The sequence below is a fragment of the Botrytis deweyae genome, assembly GCF_014898535.1.
Source record: "Botrytis deweyae strain B1 chromosome Unknown BDEW_065, whole genome shotgun sequence".
Lineage (NCBI taxonomy): Eukaryota > Fungi > Ascomycota > Leotiomycetes > Helotiales > Sclerotiniaceae > Botrytis > Botrytis deweyae.
In genome coordinates, this window is record NW_024066272.1 from 86,505 (window position 1) to 111,624 (window position 25,120).

The 25,120-nt window shown below is 43.5% G+C and overlaps 8 protein-coding genes across 8 annotated transcripts; 2 read left to right on the forward strand and 6 right to left on the reverse strand.

Annotated features, from left to right (window-relative positions):
• Nucleotides 1-1,307: 1,307 nt before the first annotated feature.
• On the reverse strand, nt 1,308-3,978 carry EAE98_012390 (uncharacterized protein; the record flags this gene model as incomplete). Its single annotated transcript, XM_038960015.1, has 4 exons — nt 1,308-1,699; nt 1,759-2,598; nt 2,958-3,692; nt 3,741-3,978. The coding sequence occupies 4 exons, from the start codon at nt 3,976-3,978 to the stop codon at nt 1,308-1,310; spliced, it is 2,205 nt and encodes a 734-aa protein (XP_038803642.1).
• A 926-nt stretch (nt 3,979-4,904) lies between these two features.
• On the reverse strand, nt 4,905-6,378 carry EAE98_012391 (uncharacterized protein; the record flags this gene model as incomplete). Its single annotated transcript, XM_038960016.1, has 4 exons — nt 4,905-4,909; nt 4,964-6,095; nt 6,156-6,205; nt 6,258-6,378. 4 exons carry the CDS (start codon nt 6,376-6,378, stop codon nt 4,905-4,907), a joined length of 1,308 nt encoding a protein of 435 aa, XP_038803643.1.
• A 3,290-nt stretch (nt 6,379-9,668) lies between these two features.
• EAE98_012392 (uncharacterized protein) lies at nt 9,669-10,292 on the reverse strand (the record flags this gene model as incomplete). The annotated part of the gene is made up of 2 exons (XM_038960017.1): nt 9,669-9,832; nt 9,890-10,292. 2 exons carry the CDS (start codon nt 10,290-10,292, stop codon nt 9,669-9,671), a joined length of 567 nt encoding a protein of 188 aa, XP_038803644.1.
• A 4,122-nt stretch (nt 10,293-14,414) lies between these two features.
• EAE98_012393 (uncharacterized protein) lies at nt 14,415-16,988 on the reverse strand. The gene is made up of 4 exons (XM_038960018.1): nt 16,873-16,988; nt 15,299-16,742; nt 15,062-15,145; nt 14,415-15,014 (listed from the first exon to the last, which is right to left on the reverse strand). The coding sequence occupies exons 2-4, from the start codon at nt 15,725-15,727 to the stop codon at nt 14,739-14,741; spliced, it is 789 nt and encodes a 262-aa protein (XP_038803645.1). The 5' UTR covers nt 15,728-16,742; nt 16,873-16,988; the 3' UTR covers nt 14,415-14,738.
• Nucleotides 16,989-18,206: 1,218 nt separating this feature from the next.
• On the forward strand, nt 18,207-19,932 carry EAE98_012394 (uncharacterized protein; the record flags this gene model as incomplete). The annotated part of the gene is made up of 4 exons (XM_038960019.1): nt 18,207-18,706; nt 18,802-19,015; nt 19,072-19,210; nt 19,277-19,932. 4 exons carry the CDS (start codon nt 18,207-18,209, stop codon nt 19,930-19,932), a joined length of 1,509 nt encoding a protein of 502 aa, XP_038803646.1.
• A 271-nt stretch (nt 19,933-20,203) lies between these two features.
• Nucleotides 20,204-21,991, reverse strand: EAE98_012395 (uncharacterized protein; the record flags this gene model as incomplete). The annotated part of the gene is made up of 4 exons (XM_038960020.1): nt 20,204-21,212; nt 21,268-21,548; nt 21,605-21,676; nt 21,737-21,991. The coding sequence occupies 4 exons, from the start codon at nt 21,989-21,991 to the stop codon at nt 20,204-20,206; spliced, it is 1,617 nt and encodes a 538-aa protein (XP_038803647.1).
• A 207-nt stretch (nt 21,992-22,198) lies between these two features.
• On the forward strand, nt 22,199-22,957 carry EAE98_012396 (uncharacterized protein; the record flags this gene model as incomplete). Its single annotated transcript, XM_038960021.1, has 7 exons — nt 22,199-22,249; nt 22,299-22,319; nt 22,390-22,396; nt 22,448-22,528; nt 22,588-22,630; nt 22,688-22,843; nt 22,906-22,957. 7 exons carry the CDS (start codon nt 22,199-22,201, stop codon nt 22,955-22,957), a joined length of 411 nt encoding a protein of 136 aa, XP_038803648.1.
• Nucleotides 22,958-23,371: 414 nt separating this feature from the next.
• On the reverse strand, nt 23,372-24,920 carry EAE98_012397 (uncharacterized protein; the record flags this gene model as incomplete). Its single annotated transcript, XM_038960022.1, has 3 exons — nt 23,372-23,411; nt 23,461-24,336; nt 24,409-24,920. The coding sequence occupies 3 exons, from the start codon at nt 24,918-24,920 to the stop codon at nt 23,372-23,374; spliced, it is 1,428 nt and encodes a 475-aa protein (XP_038803649.1).
• Nucleotides 24,921-25,120: the final 200 nt, after the last annotated feature.

Consider the following 25,120-nt stretch of genomic DNA (forward strand, 5'->3'; position numbering starts at 1 on the left):
CGTGTGTGGTGTGGTGTGGTGTGGTGTGGTGTCTGGTGCTTTGGCTCTGATTGCGGGAGCGGGACATCCAACCCTGTGTGCTAGGTAACTCCCTAGTAATTCCCTAGGAAAGGTATTTAATTAATTAGTACAGAGAATGTTGCACCGGTCTATTATGCATGCAGAGAGAGAGAGAGAGAGAGAGAGAGAGAGAGAGAGAGAGAGAGAGAGAGAGAGAGAGAGAGAGAGAGAGATAGAGAGAGAGAAACCGATCATGTATCCATGCCAATGTTTTGGGATTTGGGGAATGATCTGACCCTGTCTGTCTGTACCAATGCATCCTCTATTTTGGTTTGTACTTGATTGTATTGTATTGTACTTGCTGTATATACCTAGCTATCCTCGAAATCACAAAATGCATTCCGAATACCTACCTACCTACCGAGTATCTTGAACCTTACTGGCTATGCCATACTCCGCAGTCAAGCTCAAACCAACAACAGGAGATAAATTCCCCTGGACCGTCTGAATGATCTGGTTGGTGATGAGCAATATCGTGATAAATGACCATGTTAAAGAGGCGCCGGCATAAATTGGGTCATACAATCATATTACCGTATTCTCCAGCTGTCTTTCGCCATGATCGTCGCTCACCTATCGTCTATCAAAATCCAAACAAATATACTAACGCCTACGAGTATAATGTCCTAATTCAACCTTGGGCGTCGGATGATTCGATCTCTTCAAAACTTAGATTCCTCATGCGGAGTAAACACTCTTCAATACCTCCAATCTTCCTCATTTAGGTTTGATGGTCTAATGACCTCTCAGACTGGAATACTCAGAATGTAGAAAAGAACGCGTGTTGGGGTTTGTTTGATTTCATCAATCGAGTGCTAGTATCGAGGCCTCTCCCGAAATACGAGCCGCCTTGGTTACTCTGCATCACATCCTACACCCGTCCATTCGTATAAAGATTAGCATTCATGCTGCGGTTGGTTCTGATTTTGTGAATCGTGTCAGAGAATCTCAGGGCCTGCTATTCCCTGCAGCTTCATCTAAATGATCGTATTATACACAGCTTATGCTGTGCAGTGCTTTTCGGTACCTTACCGTAGTGTCAGGGACGAAAGGGATGATCTTGATTTCGTCTCATCTTTTCAAAACAGCTACCAAATTATATTCCCAACATCAAATTTCATCAGATCTGCATAACCCTACGAAAGTGGCTTGTTTTACCTCCTCAAACATCGGAGAATATTCGAGAGAGATTAAATCCTCCGGGATGTCTTCACTGTTCAGCCTTGTTGTCCATTATTACCCAATTACTAGCTATCACCAGTGTCAAGGGGTCCAACAACCGCAGACCCCTTGACAGCATATCCGCCTTCCTTTCCTTCAATCCACACTTCGTATTTGTTGCTTTTGTCGGCATTCTTCCCCACACAGACTCTTAGTTCTTCATTTGCGTAAAGTGGAGCCAGGTTTCTGTAATTGAACTTTTTTATCATCTCACCAGGCTGAAGTTGTGATCGCAAGACGGAGAACATGAGCACCAATGAAAGGGGTCCGTGAAGGAGTAGGTTCCTATATCCTTCAGACTCCCGGCAGTATTGGGGATCCAGGTGTATCGCGTGAGCATTAAATGTAAGGGCCGAAAATCTAAATAAAAGGGATTGTGTAGGTGTCATTCGCACATCAAAGTCTGGTTTACGCGTGGCTATAAGCTTGGTTAATGGGACAAAGAAATCCTTGGGCAACAGTGTGGAAATAGCTTACGCCTCAAGATCTTTGGAAGCCTAGCGCAATCCTCTCTGGCAGTAGTTGTGTCTTTCTCCCGCATGAAGACGATATTCCGCGTCTCCACTAAGGATGCTTGTCCGATGCTGTCGTTATTATCGACATGGTGACGTTGTAGTAATTGTTGATCGGCCATGTAATTTCGATCACTTACAGAGCACTTTCCCGAAGCGATTGCGCTGCTCTTTGCATCTGGTTTCATCCGCAGTTCCTCTCCAGTATCAGCGAGGCCAACCCGTCTCTCAATGTTTACAAACACTTTCTCGTCACCTTCACGCCCTTTGACCGAAACATCCACGATTCGTTCTATACAAGCTGCTCGCATGTTACCAAGACGGAGTTGCTCTCCACTCGTAGTATTGAAAACCAGAGACCCACCAGCCCACATGCGGCGCACAAATGGCGGCCCTGGGGACTGCAGAGGATCTGTGCCATCGGGGAGTAGAGCACTGTGAGGAATTTGCGGAGAGAAATAGACTAGATGATGCGACTGGGGGAGAAGTGCTGTATCACTACGCTCATGTCCGAGTGCAGTAGTGTACGGAAGGGTGAGGTCTTGGGCTTTGAAATTAGCAGGGTAGCATGTAGGTGGAAGGAAGTCCGCCAGAGATATATTTAAAAGATGAGAAGGAGTTGGCGACAAATAATCATATATAATGTTGGGCTTGCGTGATGTGAGTTCCTTGTGGAGAATTGACTGTGTAGAAGATTTTCGAGCATGCGCGGGTGATACCAAGGAGCGATGGATGGTACGAAGACCATATGATCGAGAATAAAAGAAATTGGAGAACCTCATGCCAGGTTTTATGCAGAAAATATCTGCGAGAATATCATAAATTCGTCATCATAAACTGTGATGGGTAGAAGAAGTAGTACATAAAAGATTGGATGGAAGAAGATTCCGAAGATCTAAACGACGTGAAAAGGCCCGCGACCTGAATGCCAAGAAAAGCGTCATCCTTATCGATAAGAATCCGATAAAGGCGGATGTTTGTCTAAATTTCCTTCGGTATATCGTAGCCATGCCATAAATACCATGCCATTGATACTCCATTATATTTTCTTTTGTCTATCCACAAGTTTATCTTCCCAGCTCCCAAGCCAGTGCCAATCCTGTGTGTATTTGTCGAGGCTATTCAATGCCCCAGCTACTTTTCCCTCTGGATCACTCAGCTTACTTCCCTCAAACTCAACGAAGAAAATGTATTGGAAAGGAACTATTTTCGTTGGGCGACTGTTAATACTTGTCAAATTGACTTGGTATCTCCTGAAGCAATCCAGTACATCTGCGAGTGCACCCGGTGTCCTATGATCAATAGTGAAAGTAACCATCGACTTGGCGGCAACATCAACCTTTGTCGCAGATGTATCTACACCTTTGCGCAAAATGAGGAATCTGGTAGTATTATCATCACGATCCTCAATTCCTTTTGCCAGAATATCCAGTTTGTGGATATCTGCTGCGAGCGAACTAGCAATGGCTGCACTTGTACCAGTCTTATCTGCTTGAACGATTTCGGCTGCCTTGCTTGTGGAACTGACATCCAGTCTCTCAACCCCCTTCAAGTATGTTCCTAGAAATGCCTCGCATTGACCGTATGCTTGTGGGTGGGTGTAAATACGTTGAATGTGATTGAGACTAGATAGCGGCGTTGTCTTTGGCTTGACAGGAGAAGGAGTGGATGTAGTAGGAGTACAAGTGCCAGACATTACTGGAGAATCTGCCGTCGAAACATAACCTAACAGGCAGTGACTAACATCAAGATAGGCTTCACCGCATATTGTGACATCTTTGTATAAGGAATGGCGATCTGCGAGGAGTTCTAGGGTAAAGATCACAGCTCCATTTGTGGAATTTTCAAAAGGTACAACACCTAACTCTGCTTTGCCCGATTGAACAGCCTCGAAAACATCTATATGCCATCAGTAACGCGTTGGCGATGATTTGAAGATTGCAATACCTGGTATTCCAATGGCTGGTTGGTACTCGTACTTCTCTTTATCGAAGCGTCCAAGAGCGGCCTGGGGGTGACAGTCATCTGTTAGTCCTATTGGAATTGCATGTTGCTCATAATGTCGACAATTGAAGGGCGCTGGACACTGAATTAAACGAAGATCAAGTACCTGATGAGTATAAGAAGAAATGGGCCCAAGGAAAGAGATGGCTGGTCTGCTAGAGGAGTTGATTCTGGACTGCATTGTTTAGCTTGTCTTCACTCCTTCTCAGAGTTGACGTGGTTCGGTGGTTCGGAAAAGACTAATATGATTCCGGGTTTATATAATAATCGGCTTCACTGCATCTCGGGAAGACTCGCGTACCACTCATACGGTCGAATTGTTTGTAGAAGAAAGTTGTGGTCACTCGTGAGAAAGTAACGGAAATCTTTGATATTTATTTTGCTACGTACTGTTGCCCACTCACCCCGCTACTGTAAACATGAGAAGAAACCCCACCTTGTCACGATTTCCGCGGAAGGTATTGCTAGATTCTTCGGATCCGGTCATCATTCAAGGAGGTGTCAATCAAGGAGATATGGGTCTTTTTGTGTATGGGATTGTGTACTGGCTTCTGTCATCATGATGATTTGGGGTAAATTTGGGAATATTCGAGAATTTCACAGGTATATTGCCCCAAATGAGAAACACAATATGAAGCATTGAACTCAAGTATAAAAGCTGTCTGATATTTGAGTTCGGGTAACCTGATCTATCCATGGCCGATCTATTGATACTTAACTTCAGATAACCTTCTATACATTTTAATAGCAAGCAATTCTGCGAAAACGCAATCTTTCCTCGACCTTAACACACATGAGAAACATCAGGGTATCGCCTAGTTTTCACGGAATCATATATTCTGCACGAAATTGTCAGAAAGGTGCAGAAGGAACAACAACGAATAAATCACATACCTGAAATATGGTTTCTCCGACTTACGAAGCCGTCATGACGGACCGGAGAGGGCTGGGACGGGCATTCCCTGTGTTCCCTCTTAGTCCCAAGCCAGCTGGGGAAGCCGGCTGCGCTGGGGTCGTCTGTTGCACGGCACGAGGGCGGTGTGACAGAATTTGGCTTGACGGTTCGACTGGAGTTGGCTCCTCGCCCGATGCGAGGGCATCAAACTGTCAATCTATATCATATTAGTCTCTGAAGTAATTTTTGTTTATGAATGCTTATAGCATACCGTCGTAGTAGTCATCATCGTCATCAACTTCGGCCAACTGTTCAAAATTGACCTTGTAGCGCAAGAGGCCACCAATACCACCAAAACCCTTAACGAATTGGTTGCCCTCACTGGATCTGTCCGAGACAAACTCTAATGTTGTTCCGAAATCTCTGTACTTCTCGGCGATCCATTCCAAGAACGATTCCGAGGAAACGACTTCCATTTCTTGGCCAGTCTCCTTGTCCATGAATTGTTCTCGGTTTGAGGCCTCGGATTGCTTAGTAGTATGAAGAATTGTTTGGACGCCATTGCTATCTTTCAACACCCAACGGTTGATCTCGAGGTTCTCAAAAACGATCAAAACCTCAACAGCACCTAGTTCCAGAGCCTTCAAAGTATCCTCAACACCATAACAAACTCGTCCTGTGTCTTGACTAATCTCCTCAAAGTACTTTCCAATGAGCTTCTTCTCCTGGATGAATTTGACATTGCTAAGTGTCTCGGCTGAAAGCTCAATAGCTTGATTGAATCCGTTCTCACCACCATAAGAAACATCAACAACCTTGATAACCTTTGTAGCCAAACGGTTGTCAAACAAATCAGACTGGTTAAGATCGTTCTTGAAGTCGGCAGAACCAGCCAAGATGATACCAGCTACGTTGACTTTATCTGCTGTAATGAAGTTCTGGACAGCTAATTCGGCAACCTTTCTGACATAGTTATGACGCTTTTCCTCACGAAGACGCGCGAAACGAAGAGCAGATTGTCCACCACGTCCGTGCTTCTTTGGTAAATCGACAGAAAATTTGTGAACAACGTCTCTCGTGTTTCCACTCAATGTACCGAAGAGGGCTCCATTTCCGTCCATGATGATGAAGCCGAACTTCTGGTCAGACTCCAACAATTCAGCGAGAGCTTCCGTGTGGAATTTGTTGTCGCAAAGGTAGAGAGATGTGTTGATGGGCTTGAAGGGCTCGAAATCGATGTTGACCTTTCTTTCCTTTCCTTCCGATGTCAAAATTTCACCACAGTAAACAACCAATCCATTGGGCGGAACTTTGTTATACAACTTCAGTCTTTGTTGGGTAGACGTGATAGCAGAAAGAACGGATTGTCGATTCACACGAGACTTGATGTTCGATGCGGTACCCTATATCCAAGTTTGAGTCAGTATATAATAGGCAGATATCAAGAAAATGCGGCAACATACGTATTCTTCTGCCAACATCTTCGCCGCACGGGAGACTTGATCCTTTGGCGCTACATAGTATGTTAGAGAGCATGTAAATAACATATCGATGTGACGTCTTACGAATGATGAGAGAAATCATGGAGGTTCCATTTCCACGCGCAGCTTCGAGGCGCTTAATCAATTTTTTCACCTTCCATATCTCGATATTCTTCTCGGCCTCATTTGCCTGAGCGTCACTCATATTGGCGGATAATGAGACAAAACCACTTAGACAAGTTGACCTTTATGAATGATTTGACCTGTAAGTGGTTGGACAATATCCGTTGACTCTGCAATTTACAGTTGTCAAGATATGATCTATTCGTCTTGTCTTTGTCGTATTTGTGACGTGGGCTTAGGGTCAGAGTGTGGGTGGTGGTCAGAAGAAATTTAGTGTGCTAGTAAAGGTTAGGCGAGGGGTCGGGAACTTTCGAAGTGTCGTACCTAGGCTCGCTAGGTAGGTAATGACAGTAAAATAAAAGTAGGAAGCAAAAACGTCACAGGAATGAATTTTAGTGGAGAAAATTTTACATTCTCTCAAAATAATAATAACATCACGAGATTTCAATTTATATGAGAATGCGTGCATCGCATCATCCAGGTATGATATCTACATTCTAACCCATTGTCGATCGATGATGATGATGGTGAAGTCGACAATAGGATATACAACAGTTTCTTCAAGGAGCTTTTGCGAACACTACAGTACGCCATATAGTCTGTATTTTGAGAAGATGGTAGCCATCTATGATACCATACTGCGCTGTATAGAACCTCTACAGCAGAGGTACTCTCTTTAATAACGGCCGTCCACGATATCATACTGCCAGCTGTATAGAATTTTTACAGCAGATCAATCTCGTCAGTAACAGCCGTCCACGGTATCATACTGCCAGCTTTGTATGGCTCTTCATCCCACCTCACTCTATTGCAGATCTATCACCGTTTCTTCTTTGCCTCGTTCAGGGCATTACAGCACTCTGAGGTTTCCTCGTCTTTTCATTCGCATCGCTCTGTTGAAATTGTAACGATTAAACTAAGAGTGGCATTGCAGTGCATTGTGGTATCTCAAGTCACCATCCCCAGTCTTAAAGTACAGAACTTACATATCATATCCCGTTCAAAATATTCAGTCATACAACTTGCACAAGACTAAGCCTCAGTTTTTCTTCGGACGCTGTTGTCATCTTAATCTTTCTTTTTTGCATTTCCTGAAATAATGAGTCATGAAGCTCTCACCAAACCAAAGAAGCTCCTCTTACCATGCTCGTCCAAGTCACAATCTGGCAGTAAATACCGATTCTATATCTGTTTCATGGATGAATTAGCGGTGGGTCAAATTGAATCCTAAATTGGAACTATTCAATGTTCGAAAAACTACAAGTTTGTGCTGAGTACCTAGGTGAATGCAACCTCTAATTTTCTCGATTAGTTATTAACTTGATCCCAAAAACGTCTTCCAACACCAGGCTATTGTTGTTAGATCCAACCCAAGCCATCGAGGGCCATTCATTCTAGTGCTCAACTTTCTTTATCGGAGACACGTCCGAATATCTAGCTCAGTCTGCGCGATCATATACATTTCAGTAGATTTACTCGATCTTGGAAGTGAAGGAGGTTTCCGCGTTTCTAGCAACAATGAATTTTGAAGCTAAAGCTTTATTCTTCGAATTCAAGAATCATCCCTTTTCAAGCTTCATATGGTGTCTACGGGAACTTGCGAAACTTCCATTACGTATCACATAGGTATCTCATGGGGGTCATTTCATCGTTATTTTCCACATGGTTCGAACAGCAACTATAGCAGAGAGCAGAGGTAAGGATCTCTGGAAGTTTTCCGTACCTAGGCCCGCGGTTTCTTTGTTCTAGCTCCAGCTCCAACTCCATGTTCTTAGGACTGACTTTGCGGGAAGTCCCAGATATTCATCTTTGAACAACCTATCTAAATGGATAGAATCTTGTCATGAAGTCATTTAGATACTGGCTTGCCACAGCTAAACCAAATCTATTTCATTTGGGAGTGCTGCTCGAACAGTGGGCTCGTGTAAGCGAACATTCAAAAATGTTAGACAGAATCGACTCTTGAGAGTGAGGAGGTTGTTTCGATAATAACAGGTATCGTTATGTTCAATTGCTAAGCTTGAAAAATACATGAATTCCGATACTGAATTCCACCATTCAAAGAAAGTACATAAGTTCTTGTGGTCCCACCATTAGATACTTTGGACAATTGACATAACTCCTAACTTTTTGCCATCCTCTGCACGACCATCACCACCACAAAACTTTTGGCTGTACAGTTTCAGCGTACGTATTGAAATCTTTTGGATCAAATGATTGATTGTATGTGTAAGATTATGTCTATGCCGAATTATTATCTGGTATCTGTATTTTTACGTGGGGTCTTTACCGACAGCCTCATGCTAGATCCTCCTACCCATTCATCATCCTCCTGAGTACATGCCGGGCATCTTCCTGACTTATTGGTAATTGAGAGCTTTGGGTCCTTTTGCCAGTTCTTGCAAGTCTCCAATGGTCCTTCAGGATTTAGAGAGCATCTTAATGTTTGCGGGTCGACATCCCCGCACTCGTACTGTATCCACAACTTATCGCCGCACATGTAGAATGGTATGGTTTAGTTTCGCGTCAGTACCTGCGTATCTGATAGAGCTTGTTCAGGCGTTTTGTGACGCGAACCTCCTGACAAGGTTGATATCTGAGCGAGTGCTTGGAGTGAAGTTTTGAATTTGTGTTCCAGATGGGATTCAGAGTATTTGTGTTTGTTCATATCTTTACAAAACATCTGATTTAGGGGAAACCTTTTCGAATAAATATTTTACTGCTCTACCAATATCAAAAACCTGAAACAGTTTTCATGGCTTCCACCACGGAATCTGCCGGCGGATTCATGCGGGGCATACTAGGCACAATTTCAATACATGACGGTTGATACACGGTGACAAAGAAATCATAGGGGTAGAGAAAAGACTTTTTTTCAAGATGACGTGAAACCTGTCGATTGAAAACTATCGATTTGTCGTACTGGCAGTGCGAAGATATACTCCACGTCGCAATCTTTGGTATCGAACGAAAAGATGGATATCGGCTTTCTCCCTGCCAAGTGATGAATGTGAAGTTTCAATGTCTGAACTTTACTCAATTCGAAGTGAAATCAAGGATTCTGATAGCTGAATTCGTCTATCTTAATACAGTAGTTTAAGTGCTTTTATTTTCGGCTGCAATCTAAACATTGAGATAGTCCCTAGCAGGACTCAAAGAATCTATATACGTTTCGCTGCCTCAAGTATCCAGGTAGTTTCCGTCGCAACACTCTCGAAGCACGCTATTCTGACCAGAATTTTTTTTTTACGCACCCTGTTGTCTGGGACCTTAGAGATGCTCACCTGGAGTTTACATCTTAGCCTGCTCATTCTATTCAAACATTGTGATGGTGCTCCCTTGTGAAGGAAAGACTTTGTACATACCATTTCCTCATCGCCAATTCCCATGGGCTTCCTTCACTACATGCGATTGTACTTTCCTGCTCGCTGCCTTTGTATCATCAAAAGAAAAAGGACCTATAGATGTCTGAGGTCTGGACGAATAATCGCAGTCGATAATGTCGATAGTCTTGGCGATAATATCTTCAGACTTCACTGGTCGTATGTCAGCGATAAACTGAGGTTCAAAGCAGAGTACTTCACCAAGCCTACCTTTCTGTTTCTTTTGAGGACGCTCATGAATTTTAATCTTGCTTTTTCTCAAAGCCGTATCAGGATAGAGATTGGGAAAGACCTTGCTGAGATGGTCGACATTTCCGTCATTCCATTCCTTACTGCAGGGCAACCAAGTGAATTTATCGAATATCGCGTCCTTCATGAAGTTCACGTTGCCAAACGTCTTACCGGAGATTCTTCCCCAATCGATGCACCTTCCTGGACAGTTATACAGACCTGGATCCCAATGACCCATCGGACCTCTTGCGTCCCTTGAACGTTCCGAAGTCTGGCGAGTGACACAACTCTCGAATACCCGACCGGCTGGGTTTTTGTCGCAGCGCATTTCAGCATAGCGTAAATCGCCACAGTAAAATCTAACCCACTGTCGCTGACACATTTTTGTAATCGGAAAAATAATTGGTACGTGGTTGTTGAAATATTTCGAGTCCGGATAACAGGTATGTTGAGATCTTAATCTTGGTATGCAATGTCTTATGTTGGCTTAATGAATGATGCATAATATGTTGTTTTTCTTGTTGCTGTTTTTGTTTTTGATTTTTTGAAAGCTGTCGATGAAGTAGAGAGCTCTTAACTTCTCCGAGTTATTACTGACCCTTGTCGCTCTTTCCTACTACTGTTTATGGAAATGGCCTGCTCAGGCAGACCTTCCCGGACCAGTAAGCAAGCGGAGAATAAAGATGATGTCATACAACACTGATATTGCAGTAATGGTGGATCATTGTGTTGTAGTCTAGGATACGGTTCATTTTGGATCAAATTTTGATGGTATGACTGTTCTAGGAATTTGATGTTTGAATTGATTGTAGATGTTCTAGACAACTTCAATGTAAGATCACTGCAACGTCCAGGATAATTTTAATGTTTAGTCAAACTTCAAGATTCAAAATAGATTTGAAGTTCAAATTGTTCAAAATCTTCGAAAGACCTTTGTTATTTGAGTTTATGTGAATAGTCATAGGTCTCTGCCATTGTTAGATTTCAGGTGGACAGTGGACCACCTAGATACTCAATCTCAGTCTGGTCAAGTGGCAAGGAATATTGCACTGACTGATACACAAAGCAGAGAGAGCAATCATTATTTGGATGGGTTTTACAATACTTGTAGTATGGATATTGTCATTTTAACAATACTCGAGTTTACTAGGTATATACTTCCGCTTTGCAGTTTACTATTAGTGATTCCCTGACATGTGAAATTTCCCATAAATGATAAATCAGATTGAAGAGCTTTTCGCCCACGTTCATCCGTCGTCTCCTGCGTCATGACTCCGTCCCTACTATTCTGCCTTCATACTATGATGCACAGTAGCCACTTGCAAATTGGAAATCAAGATTAGAGATTGGCTTCAAATGGCAAAATTTTATTGAGTCGGAAAGCAACATATTTGATACCTTAATAACTTAACTTTGTGAATCTTGATGAATACGACGGGCGAGAGGAAGCCTCAATTTTTTGACTCATAGATACTTAATACGTATGAATGCGTATATCGTAGATGGAGAATTCTGCTTATCTACTGTTGCATTCGTGTCCAACTGGGCCAGGCCTGATCTTGAAAAGTTGACCATTCCATTTTGCGTTGTAGCAACCCCACTAAGCGAGGATCTTTAGGGGAACTCTAAAGAGTGGAATCACCCATCTCAGTTCACTCCCTCTTCATCGAAAAAAGAGCGTCTTTGAAAGAGAATGAATGGAGAGAATCAAAAAATTCAAGACAAACCTAAAGAATCATCTGAAAATTGGCTGTCCATCGCAATCATTATTGAATTGTGTGATGAAGAAGGGCAGGCGAGATGTCTGTATCGTAATTTTTGAAGAAGGCGGGAAAATAGGCTCTGCAGAATTCAGTGATTAAGATGATCAACTCGCCTGGGATTAAATTCATTTATGATGGACAGGTGGCTCCATCATTTAAGGTTCTCCTGGAAGTAAGCTCGTCTCTAGTTTAATCTCTCTCCACCCCTCTCACGAAGCATGCTGGCATTCACAAAAAAAAGAGAAAGAAGAAGAGAAAGAGCGAACAGTATAGTTGATGTATCTTGATGTCTAATGCAATCTGAAAAATGTCCCTTATAGAGAGTAAATACTGTAGAGACCTGCACATTTATACGTGTTTTCTAGGAGCAAAAAGTTGGAGATAACCACTGTCTCCGAATTACCAAGGGAAACCGGGCTAACCATTACGGCCAGCACTCCACCACCTTATCCTCTTGATTGTTGAACATACAGTCTTAATCGCAGGTACATCTTACTCCCCATCGCTACAAGTCACCCGTCTCCCACTCAAATTTACCCCCTGCTTTCCCTATTCTCAGAATTTACTCGTACCTTCATATGCCTGTTGAAATCTATCATAATGTATTGCTAAGCGATACGGATAGATGTATTAAGATGAAAATCACCAGCGAGTTTAGAATCACTTGTACTTGAAGTCACAAACATCTAATTCCAAAAACAAGAGTAGCATTTCTAGATGAAACAACTTGAAATCGATTGAGCATGTGAAATCTCAGTGACAAAATCTACGACCCATTCATCCTTTCCCAGCCTTTCTTAATCTCAACTCCATCATTTCTCTCGATTAATCAATTTTCATCTCCTATCCCATCCTTGATTCTCAATCTATAAATCTTGTCCTCTCTTGATTCTATGGATGTAATTATTCAAATTTAGCCATCTCTATCTTCATCTAAACTGCACACGTTCATCATTGAGAGTGCACATCAAGTTCCGAACGCATCTCGGCTACGTCAGTAACGATCTGGTCAAGTCCACCATTCACTAATATCACACTTCGCAAACTCTCGCTTACATCCAATCACCCCTCTCTCATCCCATCTAGTCTCGTCACTACTCTTCATATTCAATCCGCTACACCGCTTTCACCCAAAAACGAAGTATCCAAACAAAAGAATCCATCAACTCTTCAAATCGTATCCTAGGATCCAGATAATAAAAATATATAAAATGGTTCATCGAAGCAAAACCTTACCGTCCCTCGAGGGACGGTAAGGAAACCCCCGGACGGGTTTTTTTCGATCGATTCGAACCAGGCGTGCTGACTCCTCCGCCAAACCGCATTTGTCCTGGACAAACAAGCCTGTTTGCTGCCTTTGCGGTTCGGACGAGGGAAAAGATCTTACCACGGTATATATAGTAGAGTTTCGGTGGGGTGTGCTGGATGATAAAGGTATTGTATGTAACTTTTGAATTACTTTCTCTGCTGCCTGGGAGCGCCTGAACAGACTTACAGGCTATAAATTATCTTAAAGGTTCCTGTTATAATTGGCAGATGTTTCCGTAAGTTTTGTTCGTGTTGTTGGAATGCCTTTTTGTGGTTGCGAATGCGTCAGAAGGGTGATTGGGCAATAGAATTGAATCAATCTGGATTTTGAACAGTGCCGATAACGAACAAAATATATTTACAGTTCCTAAATAGACCATTCATGGGACATACTCAGGTCTTATCTTCGCACAGTGATGTACATGAATGGAAGCCCATGCTTGAAGAAGTAAGAGATGCCAGACTGCATAATATTCCATGTCCCATTTCTGCTACTGATCGCACTTTCCACTTCCAAACGAGAATACATTATCTACCTCAAAGATCGCTAGCAGCAGTATCATTCACTCAGACAGAGACGCTACTAATTATTTGTCCCAGTATAAGACTTGACCATATAATGTTGAATGTGTGCATCAATCTACATGGGTGGAGGATATCGCTCACTAAGTCTACCAAGTTATTCGACTATAAGAAATCACATCAAGGCACGCAACTATCCATTCTCTAGATAATGAAGCAACTATTCCTGAAGTGATTCCTCCATGTGCGCTGCATTTCCCCCAAAATCCTGTCACAACGTAAAAGTTCAAGCCTCCCATTGTCCTAGTAGTCAAACCCGACTCGCCCGAGAATCATATGAGGAAGATCCTCGACATTGCGGTTTTCGGTATGCTGTCTTCGAGTAAAGAAGAGACCCGGGAGTAACGAGGATCCTTCGCCACTGCCACGCGTTGTAGTCTTACTCTCGGGTGTTATCATGAAGTCTTGAGATTTTTACCCGAACTTTTGTGATAGGGTGACGAATATTCACGGCTATTTCTGGATCAAAAGTATTTAGCTGAATATATATACATTTAATGAGATCAATTTATCAAGCGAATCGACTTTTAAAGAGCCGGATCCGGCGTCGAATCGAAAAGTTGGGCACTGATTGTACGACTGTCGTTGATTGTATTTGCGAAATCTTCACGATATGCCGTCACTATTCCTGTAGATAAGAATTGCAAGATTAAAGTCTTTATAATGACACCCAAGTTAAGAGTCTTGTGTGCGGAAATTCTCGATAATACACGGGGTGGATGAAAGATGATGGGCATACAAGGAAGAAAAAGATATTGGGCAGGAAACTTTCTTCAATATGGCATGGGTTGAGGGTTCTAGACTGAGAAGAACAACGAAATGCATCAAGTCGGGTCAAAGTATTTCTAGGCCGCTGCTGAAGTGACCATGACATGGCAGGTATTTTCTTATCGTAATATTGGGCCCAATTTGATGAGAAATTTTGCAATAAACGCGATATGTTGGCGGCCATGGCCTTGAAACTTTTTATATGAACTCCACATGAAATTTGAATTACCCAATGATATAATGTCCGTCTCGTAAACCGAAACTCCGACCCCAAAAGATTTCCGCCTCCACGCCAAGATTTATCCACGCCATTCCAAGTTCCAACCCTCCGTCCATTTAAATCGAATGCCAAATTTCAATCTTACATGCATTTAAAGTGCCGATCCAAGCTTTATTGCCTTACGCGCTCATACTAACTCTCCTGCGGCCCGTCTTAAGATCCCCGCGAACGAATCGGCTCCGGACCCCAACCAACAGCAACTCCCCGCCCCCTCGCATACCTCTATAGTATCGATATTACTACCTGATTCTTGGGCCGAACTAAGCATGAGTCGGGCGTATGCATCTGTTAGTACGTTGTCTAGTGGGCACAGAACGTATGTGGTGGGAATTGTGCGCCATGCCGCCATTGTTGTTCTGTGATATAACACTGATGTGGCTTGGGGGCGCATGATGTGTGCATACTGAATGATTTAGTAAACGGTGCTTTAGTATAGCTGTAGTAACTCACATATTCGGCATGCTCATGCGGTAGGTCATTGTAAAAGTTTTGAATCGCCGATGTGGATGGAATAGACACAGTAACAGCCTTTTTCTAAGGTTTAGTGAACGTAAGTTAGAACTCAATTCAGAACAAGCGCAAAAATCTTAGCTGGAATGAGGAACCAATACTTCTCGACTCCATTGCAATCGCGAGGTTCATGGAAAACATCCAGCGGAAATAAGAAATGCGGGTTGATTGACTTACTCGTGAAGCTGTATCATACTGCATGTATGGTGGAAAGGAACTATAGTCTCCTTCCTCGCACATTTTAAATCCCTCTTGCACAATCCATGCCATGACGAAAACGATTCGTAAAACTCCACCTCTAAGGCCTCTTTGTGCCCTCTCTGTTTTCCCTAAGCCTTGCAAAGCATCACCGCCTGGAACTCCAGCATAAGAATGTAGGACCACAATGACATCGTGACCTGCTTCTACAAGATGTGACACTGAACCTCGAATTGCTCTGGTATCCTGAGCAGGATCGTTTGACGCGTGGTTTCCATTCGTAAGTACTGATGGAAGCTGAACTGGAAGGACAGGATAACCGTAGTGACCGAGAAGGGTTCTGAGGGGATCAAATATAGCTGAAGTGTGGCAAAAGCCAGGAACACACACGAACGTAGGCATAGACATCGAGACTGTTGATTCGGTGATAATGATCCGATTGATATTAAGAACAATATACTTCGAACAGCTGCTACATATATAGAGAAATCCATCTTTACACCCGGAATACCTCCAACAGTGTGCTGAGAGACCATGGCCATCAAAACGCGAGTTTTCAATTCATAGTCATTGTAGACCCCCCGGACACCTCTGAGTTGAGGCTGCGGTCGCGCGAGTAATTCTTGAATCGTACAGTTATCCAATAGTAAACGACAGTGGTACTATCTCCCAATCATAGTTCTTTTTAAGGTTTCATAACCAATGAATACCCGCCACTTGTTTTCAAGCTACTCAATTAGAAAGTACATTCTCTCTATAAATTTCGTGCCCAAATTTTTTGATGGTGGAATTCACCTTCCGGATCGATCGGATTTAGGTAGTATCCCTAGGATTCAACTCCTAAACCCGACACTTAAGGCTATTTATGCTAGGGATATCACGAGGTATGCTTCGGGTTGAACCCCATCATCCACTCGTCTATGCCCAGCGCCGCATTACAATGCAAATTTGGGTCTAGAAGCCTTCAGAGGGGGGTGAGAAGATGACGAGCGAAAATAACAGTACAAAGTACGATGATAAGCCGAGAAGCTAAACAGCGGCAGTGCTAAGGAATAGTCGATGTTTCAAACCACAAATCGTAACTCTCAAGATAGTTATGATGCATGAAGCTCTATATATATCACAGCTTTGTCATTTGTACGAGGGCACCTTGTGGCTCGATTAACGAATTTGCACTGCCTCCAACATCTAACTCTAAGAACTAGTATTCGGATCAAATAATGTCAGTATTCCCAGCACTACCAGGAAAAGAAATACGACACGAAAAACGCTAATGTGAAGCTCGCCCAAACGCATTCGCGTTGGAGTATTTCCGGCATGTTGGGTTTGAATCGTGAAAAGCTCGCGATCATGTAGATCAAAAGGCCCTAAAATTCTTGACCAGCTCGCGCGCGCGGAACGGTAGGAATGGGGCCGTATCTTACTGCCGATCGTCAGCTTCTGCAAGTTCGTGTTTTATGATGCTGGACGCGTTTGTGTAAGAAGCTCTCAACGACTTGTTTCCATCGTCGAATTGTAAGACTAATGTGGGATTCTTGGCTGGGCTGGCGTACCTATTGCATAAGGGTAGTATGGTGACTCTTGAGACATTTTCAATTGTACAGGAATACTTCCAAATGATTTTGAACTTCTATGTTTGTCGAAATTTAAACAATCTAGGAGTCTATAGTAAGAATAAAATATATCGGACATCATTGTAAGAAGCTTTTCTTGAACAAGAGAGTTTGAATGAAAATGGCGGCGCGTGAAGAGGCCGCTTACTAAGGATGATCTAAAATGGAAACCGCCTATATTCACACCCCGTCGACGCTGTGTGTACTCCACTCAATAAAATGGCCAACAAGTGCAACTGTTTCAATATTTGTTCGACCCGTATGTCTTAGGGTCCGCGACGGAGTGACCAACAGAGACTTTACAAATTTTAAGCGCCGGCTATGAATACCACATAAGCCAACTTTTTGTTTATGAAAGCTTTACCGCTATTCAAGCGACTTCGTACGACAAACCTGTAGTCACCTAGCAAGTGATAGGGGCTAGTCTCAGCTTCCTCTGACGAGGTTGGTGCGGATCGAGCCTTTCCGACGTCAGCATTGTTTAAACTTTCACTGGCCATGACATGGACGCTTGACAATGCTGTGTGAAGTTAGAGTAGTTCTAAGCTTACCGTGATATGTTCGGCAGCAAACTAGGAACGAGGAAATTACCGGTAGTTGCCCCAGTCTAGCACGCTTCGCTCCGAGGTCGGTTTAACTGTCAAAAACAGCCAAGCTACTAGAGCCGTTGTGCCTGTACCATCTTCTGCTTCTTGTTTGTCTCCTTTTATGCAACTGTCTCCACTTGTAGTTTGTACTCCGAGCATTTAAACCTAACTACGTGCGGGGTTTGGTGGGGATGCGGGGTTAAACCAATAATCCGAGCCGAATCTACGTGCCTAGGTACTTGAGTGTACATAACTTGGTATTTGTTGATCCTTTCCGAAAGCAAGAAAGATCTGCCAGTGCTAGAACTCTGTACAGTGTCTCCTAAACCGTTCATAGGAAGAGTTTGGAACATTCTCTAATACACCACAAACTATGTTAGATTGTCTTATCACTTTGCAAGTAGAGAATTCGCCTGTAAGAGTTATTTGTACTATTTATGCAAATTTGCATGTCTAACTCCGGATACTCTTCGTATCTTTCAATAGTGACATGTATGTTGAGCTACGGAGTGCAGTATTACCCCGCTAGGAATCTTGCTTTTACTCGGTCGAAGTCATTAGCAGACAAGTAGATTGTACCTGGATGCAACGAGTAAATACTCCGATTGGAGTTTTTTGACCTATAAAAGCTGGTGTTTCCCCAGAAAATTTTCTTCGCACAGTTTTCTTAATTTCTTACAATTGAAGATGTCGACGAGAAGTATCTTCGGCGTTCTCGCTACCTTGTTAGTTTCCAGAGTGGATGCTGTCAACAATGGCCTAGCTAGAACCCCCCAAATGGGATGGGACAATTGGAATGCCCTAGGTTGTGACGTGTCCGAGGAACTTCTTCTTCAAACCGCCGATTTGATTGTTGACTATGGTCTTAAAGACCTAGGATATCAATATGTCATTCTCGATGATTGTTGGAGTAACGGGCGAAACGCTAGCGACAACAACACTCTTGTCGCCAATGCGGATAAATTTCCGCAGGGTATGAAGGCTGTAGCAGATGCAATTCATGATCTTGGTTTAAAATTTGGCATGTATTCAGATGCTGGCGAATACACCTGTGGCGGATACGCTGGAAGTCTAGGATATGAAACTGAGGACGCGAATTATTTCGCTTCGGTGGGAGTTGATTATTTGAAATATGATAATTGTTACAACACTGGACAAGCAGGAACCCAATATTTGAGTTCTCAAAGGTAAGAAATATCACCATTCCGAGGGCAGACACAGTTGTATTGGAGACTGGGAATTCCAGTTGTTTGTGTCAAATCAGGCTAATTATATGTTTCAGATATCAGGTGATGGCGAAAGCACTCAATGCTACTGGACGGCCTATTCTTTACTCCCTTTGTAACTGGGGAGAAGACTCTCCATGGAATTGGGGATCAACTACAGCCAACAGTTGGAGAATATCTGGTGATGTGTATGATTCATGGGACAGAGCAGACGCCAGATGTCCATGCGATGGCCCTGATGCATTTAACTGCGTATTACCTGGCTTTCACGTAAGCTATTCTTCTACCCAGATACTTCGAACGACTAACTAAAGCAAAATTCATAGTGCTCAATTGTCAACATTATGAATAAAGCTTCTTTCATCGTATCAAAAGCCCAACCAGGTGCCTGGAACGATTTAGATATGCTGGAGGTTGGCAATGGAGGAATGACCGACTCGGAATATGTAGCTCACTTTAGCATGTGTAAGTCTTTTAACTTTATTTCCAAGTCAAGAAATGGATGAGAATTAAAATCCTAACAACAAAAAGGGGCAATCGCAAAAAGTCCCCTCATTCTCGGCAATGACCTCCGCAAAATCCAACCCGCCGATCTAGCGATCATCTCCAACCCAGCCGTTATCGCCGTGAACCAAGATCCGCTAGGTAGTAGCGCTGCTCGTCGCTGGATGTACGCTACTGATGCTACTGATGAAAACGGCGTTGCCACAATCCAAATGTGGTCCGGCGCTCTCCAATCCACCACCAACAGCACGACCAGTGACTTTGTTCTCCTCCTCATCAATGGTGGGAATGAAACTCTTACCATGAACGCCACATTGGCCGATATCTTCATTGATTACGGTACCGGAGGCACAGCCAAACAAGTATCCATGGAGTGGGAAATACGTGATCTCTGGGCAAATCGCATGGATAATGCTACTGCTCAAGCAATTATTGGCGCAAGTACCGCGACTGGAAATGCGACGACGGGCTATAACGCTACGACAGTTGGGGAGGGAAGATATAATGCGACGGAAATGAGTTATGAGGATGGGTTGGCGGCAGGGAGAAGTGAGCTGTTGGGGAATTTGACCGGGACGGTTAAACCTAGTGGAACAGTGATTGCGGATGTGGAGGCGCATGGGGTGAAGATGTTTAGAATGAGACCGGTAGAAACTGGTTTGAGGAAGAGGGACGAATTGTAGTCCAGGGTTCTGAGCGTTGTAATGCAGATAAGGTGAAAACAACTTCCAGAATTGTTGTAGTTGTTAAAAGTTATATAAAATCATGTAATAATCAAAAAGCTTCGCACAAATCGTACATTTTGTAACCCGGAGAATCAAATGTCTGCGAAAATTCGGTGTGATACCTAGATATGTCGCTAGATGTATCACGACACCCATAATCTAATTCCACCCTATCTTGAGTAGTGCCTTTTTCAGTGTCTCGGGACAAATGTAAGACATGAAGTCCCTTTTACAAAGCACCGCCCACAACCCCCACAATCCACATCGCAATCCTAACATGCAGCCCCACCCTCCTCTCACTACTCTGGAACTCCTTCATCCCAATCTCGCTTGCCCACTCTCCCAACCCATCTCTTTCCTGTCTTAGTCTCTCTTGCAACTCCGGATCTCGGGTTACGATCATGACACCTGTTTCGAGATCTAATGTATAGGATCGTTTGGTGTAGTTACTACTACCCAGTACTGTGATTGCTGGCTTGGGAGTCTCGGTTGAGGATGAGGAGGATGATTGGGTGGGGAATGATACCCAAAGTCCCTTAGCGTGATACGTCCAACCTTCAGGCTCGTTGACAGTTCCCCTTTTCCATTCTCGTAGAGTGATGGATGGAGAGGGTCCCTGAATTTTCTGAGCTGCGACGAGGAATTTGCGGAGGAGAAGGGTGTAGGCTGCGGGAAGCATGCCGGAGACTCCAGGGGAATTGTAGAAACCATTGGCGTGAGGGGAAGCGGTTAGGACGGTGTTATTTTTTGATGTTGTGTGGAGGAGCAGGGAGGTAAGAGTTGGCGACGGATTGAAGTAGCCGGCTGTGAAAGTCCAGGACGAAGGAGTGGTGGGAGAATTGAGGAAGGTAAGGAGACGGGTGAGAAGGGGAAGCTCGGTAGATGTGTCGGAGGTCGAAGGGAACAACGGTGTAAATTGGGAGATGGGATAGATCGTTGTGTTAGCTTGAGGATTGCTGGATGTCGAGTTCGATGTTGTTGAAGCTTGAATCAAGGGTGTGAGAATGGATGATGCATGAGAAATGTATTTTTGGGAGTCTGTCAGAGGAGAAGGACAGGAATTTGAGGAGGGCCATTCAAGTGTGTATCCAGCAGGAAGTTGAGGGTCTGGCGATACCAAGAAGCTCAAACTCGAGACTGCATTCTGGATGTTGTAAAAATACTGAGTGACTTCTTTAGAAGAAAACACATGATATCTATCTTGCCGATTTGTGAAATAGTCACTGGAGAGATTTGCTCTTTTCATGTCCTATTAGTATTTAAACCTACTCAAATCTCGGTTTGATGACATACCCGGATATGATAATTTCATCATCCACTCCATATAACTTCATGTGCTGCAAACCCCATCCTTCATTAATTCTTTTGGGAATATACTTTTTCCTTAGTCCATTCAAATTCGGGGTATGGTACATACGAATCTCGACCCTATCTGCACCAAACTCCGACACCAGCGGGGCGAGAAGTGAAGCACATGACGCATTGGGAGACTCTCTCGTACCCCTCAAGGCATCAGTAAGAATACTAAGTTTCAAACCTGGTTTTGCACGCAGAGCTTGCTGAAGTGTGGATATCTACACATAGTTATTATTCATGTATACTATTAAACTGGGAGAATATCTGTATGTACTAATTCATGTTCTGTTTTTCCTATATACAAAGTCGATAAGAAAATTCGTGTCTCTGCTGCCAGTATTTTGCTCTATATCCGTCCATCAGCATCTGTCCCATCCGCCAATGTCCAATTGCTGTATATGCCAACCTTCAACGTCTCGTAAAACTCTGATGGCGTCCGTAAAATTTGTATCTGCGAGCCATTCACCTCGAATTTTGGAGCTATTTTATCGCACTCATTTGTGAAAGCGCCTAGTATCGAAGCAGGAGAGGGTGCTGTGGGCGTAGTAGCAGTAGAACCTGTAGATGTCGAATGTGCTCGCTGTTTCATTCGTTGTAATGGTGGTTGAAAGGAGGGAGCCTTTCGAATGCGAGAACAGCGTGTAATAGTCCTAACGATCATGTCTTTCTGTATGTTTCGGAATTCCTCTATGAATCCTCGATTTGCGATGTTGAAGATTTGAAATTTCGAGACGCCGATAGGATAGTGATAGCGTTTTGATATCGCTAACCTAGCGCAAAAGCGGCGTGCCGAATGAGCGACGACTTCATGAACGTCAACTTTCATTGATTGTTAACAATTGAGCAAACCCATTGCAACTTCAACAAGATGTCTACAATTCTGCGGACCTTGCGCAATCTGCGCAGAGCAGGTATCAAGGTATGAAGGCCCTCGAGATGCGCTTGCCAGATTGCTGATCAAAATACAGGATGCTCTTCATCAAATGCACGTAAGTACACCTCATAACGAGCCCACCACAAAGCGAACACCGATGCTGATGGATGGATTTTGAAATATAGTACCAAGGTATTCAATGCTTGAAAAGATAGCTGAGAGACTGAAGCTCATGGGAAACAGGTGATACCAAGGCCGGAACCTTCATCGCAAAGGATCGATATGGCAACAAGTATTTTGAGAACCTGGAGGATGAATTACCACGTACGAACCTGCCATAATATGCCATCTACGAGTCCGATTACGCTTACACCAACATACAGTACGCACAAGATGGGTAGACTACAAGGACGACGAGTTCAGCCCGTAAGGAATATCCAGCGCCTCTCGCCGAGTTGTCTCGTTCTAACATACTATCCGTAGATGTCAAATTGAGCCCGGATGGCACGCATGGATCTCATACATGGTAGATAAGCCACCGACCGAAGATCTTCTCTTGCAGCAAAAACAACCTTGGCAGTTACCGGATCATAGACCAACTTTCACCATGAGCCGTGCTGCTTTCAAGACTTATTCTACGTGAGTGCTGATGCACAAATTATCGGCCAAGTATGTGCGTTTGAGCTGATGTTTCCTCTTAGTGTCAAACCAAAGATTACTGCCTGGACCCCTCAGACTGTTGAAAGAGCGTGAGATGGAATTATGGTCTGTGATGTACATACGCGAAGAGAATGATATTAGCATTGCATGTGCCCCCTTCTCAGATTGCTTGCAGAAATTTTAGTGAGAATTGAGGAATTGAGGCGGAAATTCTAACCAGCCTGACTCTGGTAGGATGGTTATCTCGAGGATCGATTGGAGCGACACGAGAAGACAGGTATAATTAATTTACTTATGCACAAGGTAAAGGGTTAAATTGGATTCTTTATAGTGGTTTTTGATATGCAAGCTTGGGTATTTCTATCATCTCGCTATGTTTCCCCTGTGGTGCGCTTTCACTGTTATGCGTCCTCCTTCACCTTTCTTTCATTTACAATCAAAACTTGTTCATCTGAAGAAATTCTAAGTTTTGAGTTCTCCTATTATTGAACTTGTTGTTTTCATTATTTATGTTCTGTAGTCTCCATTGATTGTGACGTATTCATGACTATATGGAATTAGTCTTTTTCTCGTCAGTGTGGGTGTTGGGTTCTTACCTGAAATCACAAGTCCAGTACACTGCCTCCTCCTTTCCACCACCAAGTTTTATCAAGATTTCAAGATCTTCATGTTCCAAGATTTCAGCAGCGCGAGCCTCGTTCACTGATTCTGGCTCTCCGTTCACCAGAAGCTTAAGTTCTGGTGAGCCATCTGAAGGAATGAATGAGACACTTGTCTTCTCAGGAATGATTTCTGGAACCTCATTTATGGGCTCGCCTGGTTCCGAGATTTGGGAATAGCCAGTAGCACAGAGAATACGGCCCCAGTTGGCATCTTTACCATACAATGCAGTCTTTACTAAGGGAGATCTTGCGATCGTGCTGGCAATTTTGCGTGCTCCAATTTCTGATGGGGCCTCTGTCACACGAATAGTGACAAACTTGGTGGCACCTTCACCATCGCGAACTACAAGCTTGGCAAGATCTGTAGCGAACTCGGTCAGAACTTTCTGGAATACAGCATGATCTTCGGAAGATTCAGAAGTGACTTCTTTTCCTCCAGCTGCTCCGTTTGCCAAGACAGCAACCGTGTCATTCGTAGAAGTGTCACCATCAATAGAGATGCTATTGAATGACTTGTTAACGGCTTTTGTAAGAAGGGAAGGCAGTAATGCAGGTGCGATGGGTGCATCTGTTGCGATCATTCCTAACAGAGTAGCCATATTTGGGTGAATCATTCCGGCACCCTTTGTCATACCAGCCATCCTGTATTCCACTTCTGGGGAAGAGGGTAAGGAAAATGTTCGGGATAAGAGCTTTGGAAATGTGTCGGTGGTACAAATCGCGGTTGCAGTCGCCAACCAATGCTCGTGAGAGCTTCCTAGACCATCAAATGCGGTAGGTATTTTGAGCAATATTTTCTGGATTGGTAGTCTGATGTGAAAGGTTTAGTCAATGTTTAATTGAAGTTAAGATTGAAAACGAGGTAGAAGTAGGTCTTCGAACCTTTGACCAATTACACCAGTGCTCATCACTATTGAACTCCCACCTTTACCATCACTTGGTGTGTCAAAACATCTATCAGCTTCAGCACCCATCTTCTCAGCATCTTCCATTCCACCCTTTCCGGTCACAGCATTTGCGCATCCTGAATTGATAATGACTGAACGGATTCCAGTATTATTCCTTCTTTGTAGCATCTTCCTGCTCACAGTAACTGGAGCCGCTTGGAATTTGTTCTTTGTGAACACAGCTGCAGCCGCACATGGTGTCTCCGAGGCAAGGAAAGCAAGATCTGGCGTAGATTTGTTGGTGGGTTTAACTCCTACATGAGTTCCAGAAACTAAAAATCCTTTGGGGTATGTGCCACTTGTGGGAATGTATTTCAGCTTTGCGGCCGGTATCGTGCTCTCGGGGGGTGCAGAGTAGTATCGGATGCTACTGATTGCGGGGTGATAGGAAGCTGTTGGTCTGATCAATCGAGCTACTGGGAGCTTCGTACATGCGTTGAGAGCCATTGCGTAAAGATAATGATCTACAAATCTTCTTGCGAGGGCGACAATAACTCAATTGATTCAAAAAAGATCAATTGGCCTACCTAGCACTGTATTTCAATACTAAAAGGACTCTCAACAGATAAGGAATTGACTCACCAGAAATTTTGAGCCTTGTGCGATACAAAGATCGGACCACGGAGCTTATGCTACAAAGAGATTAG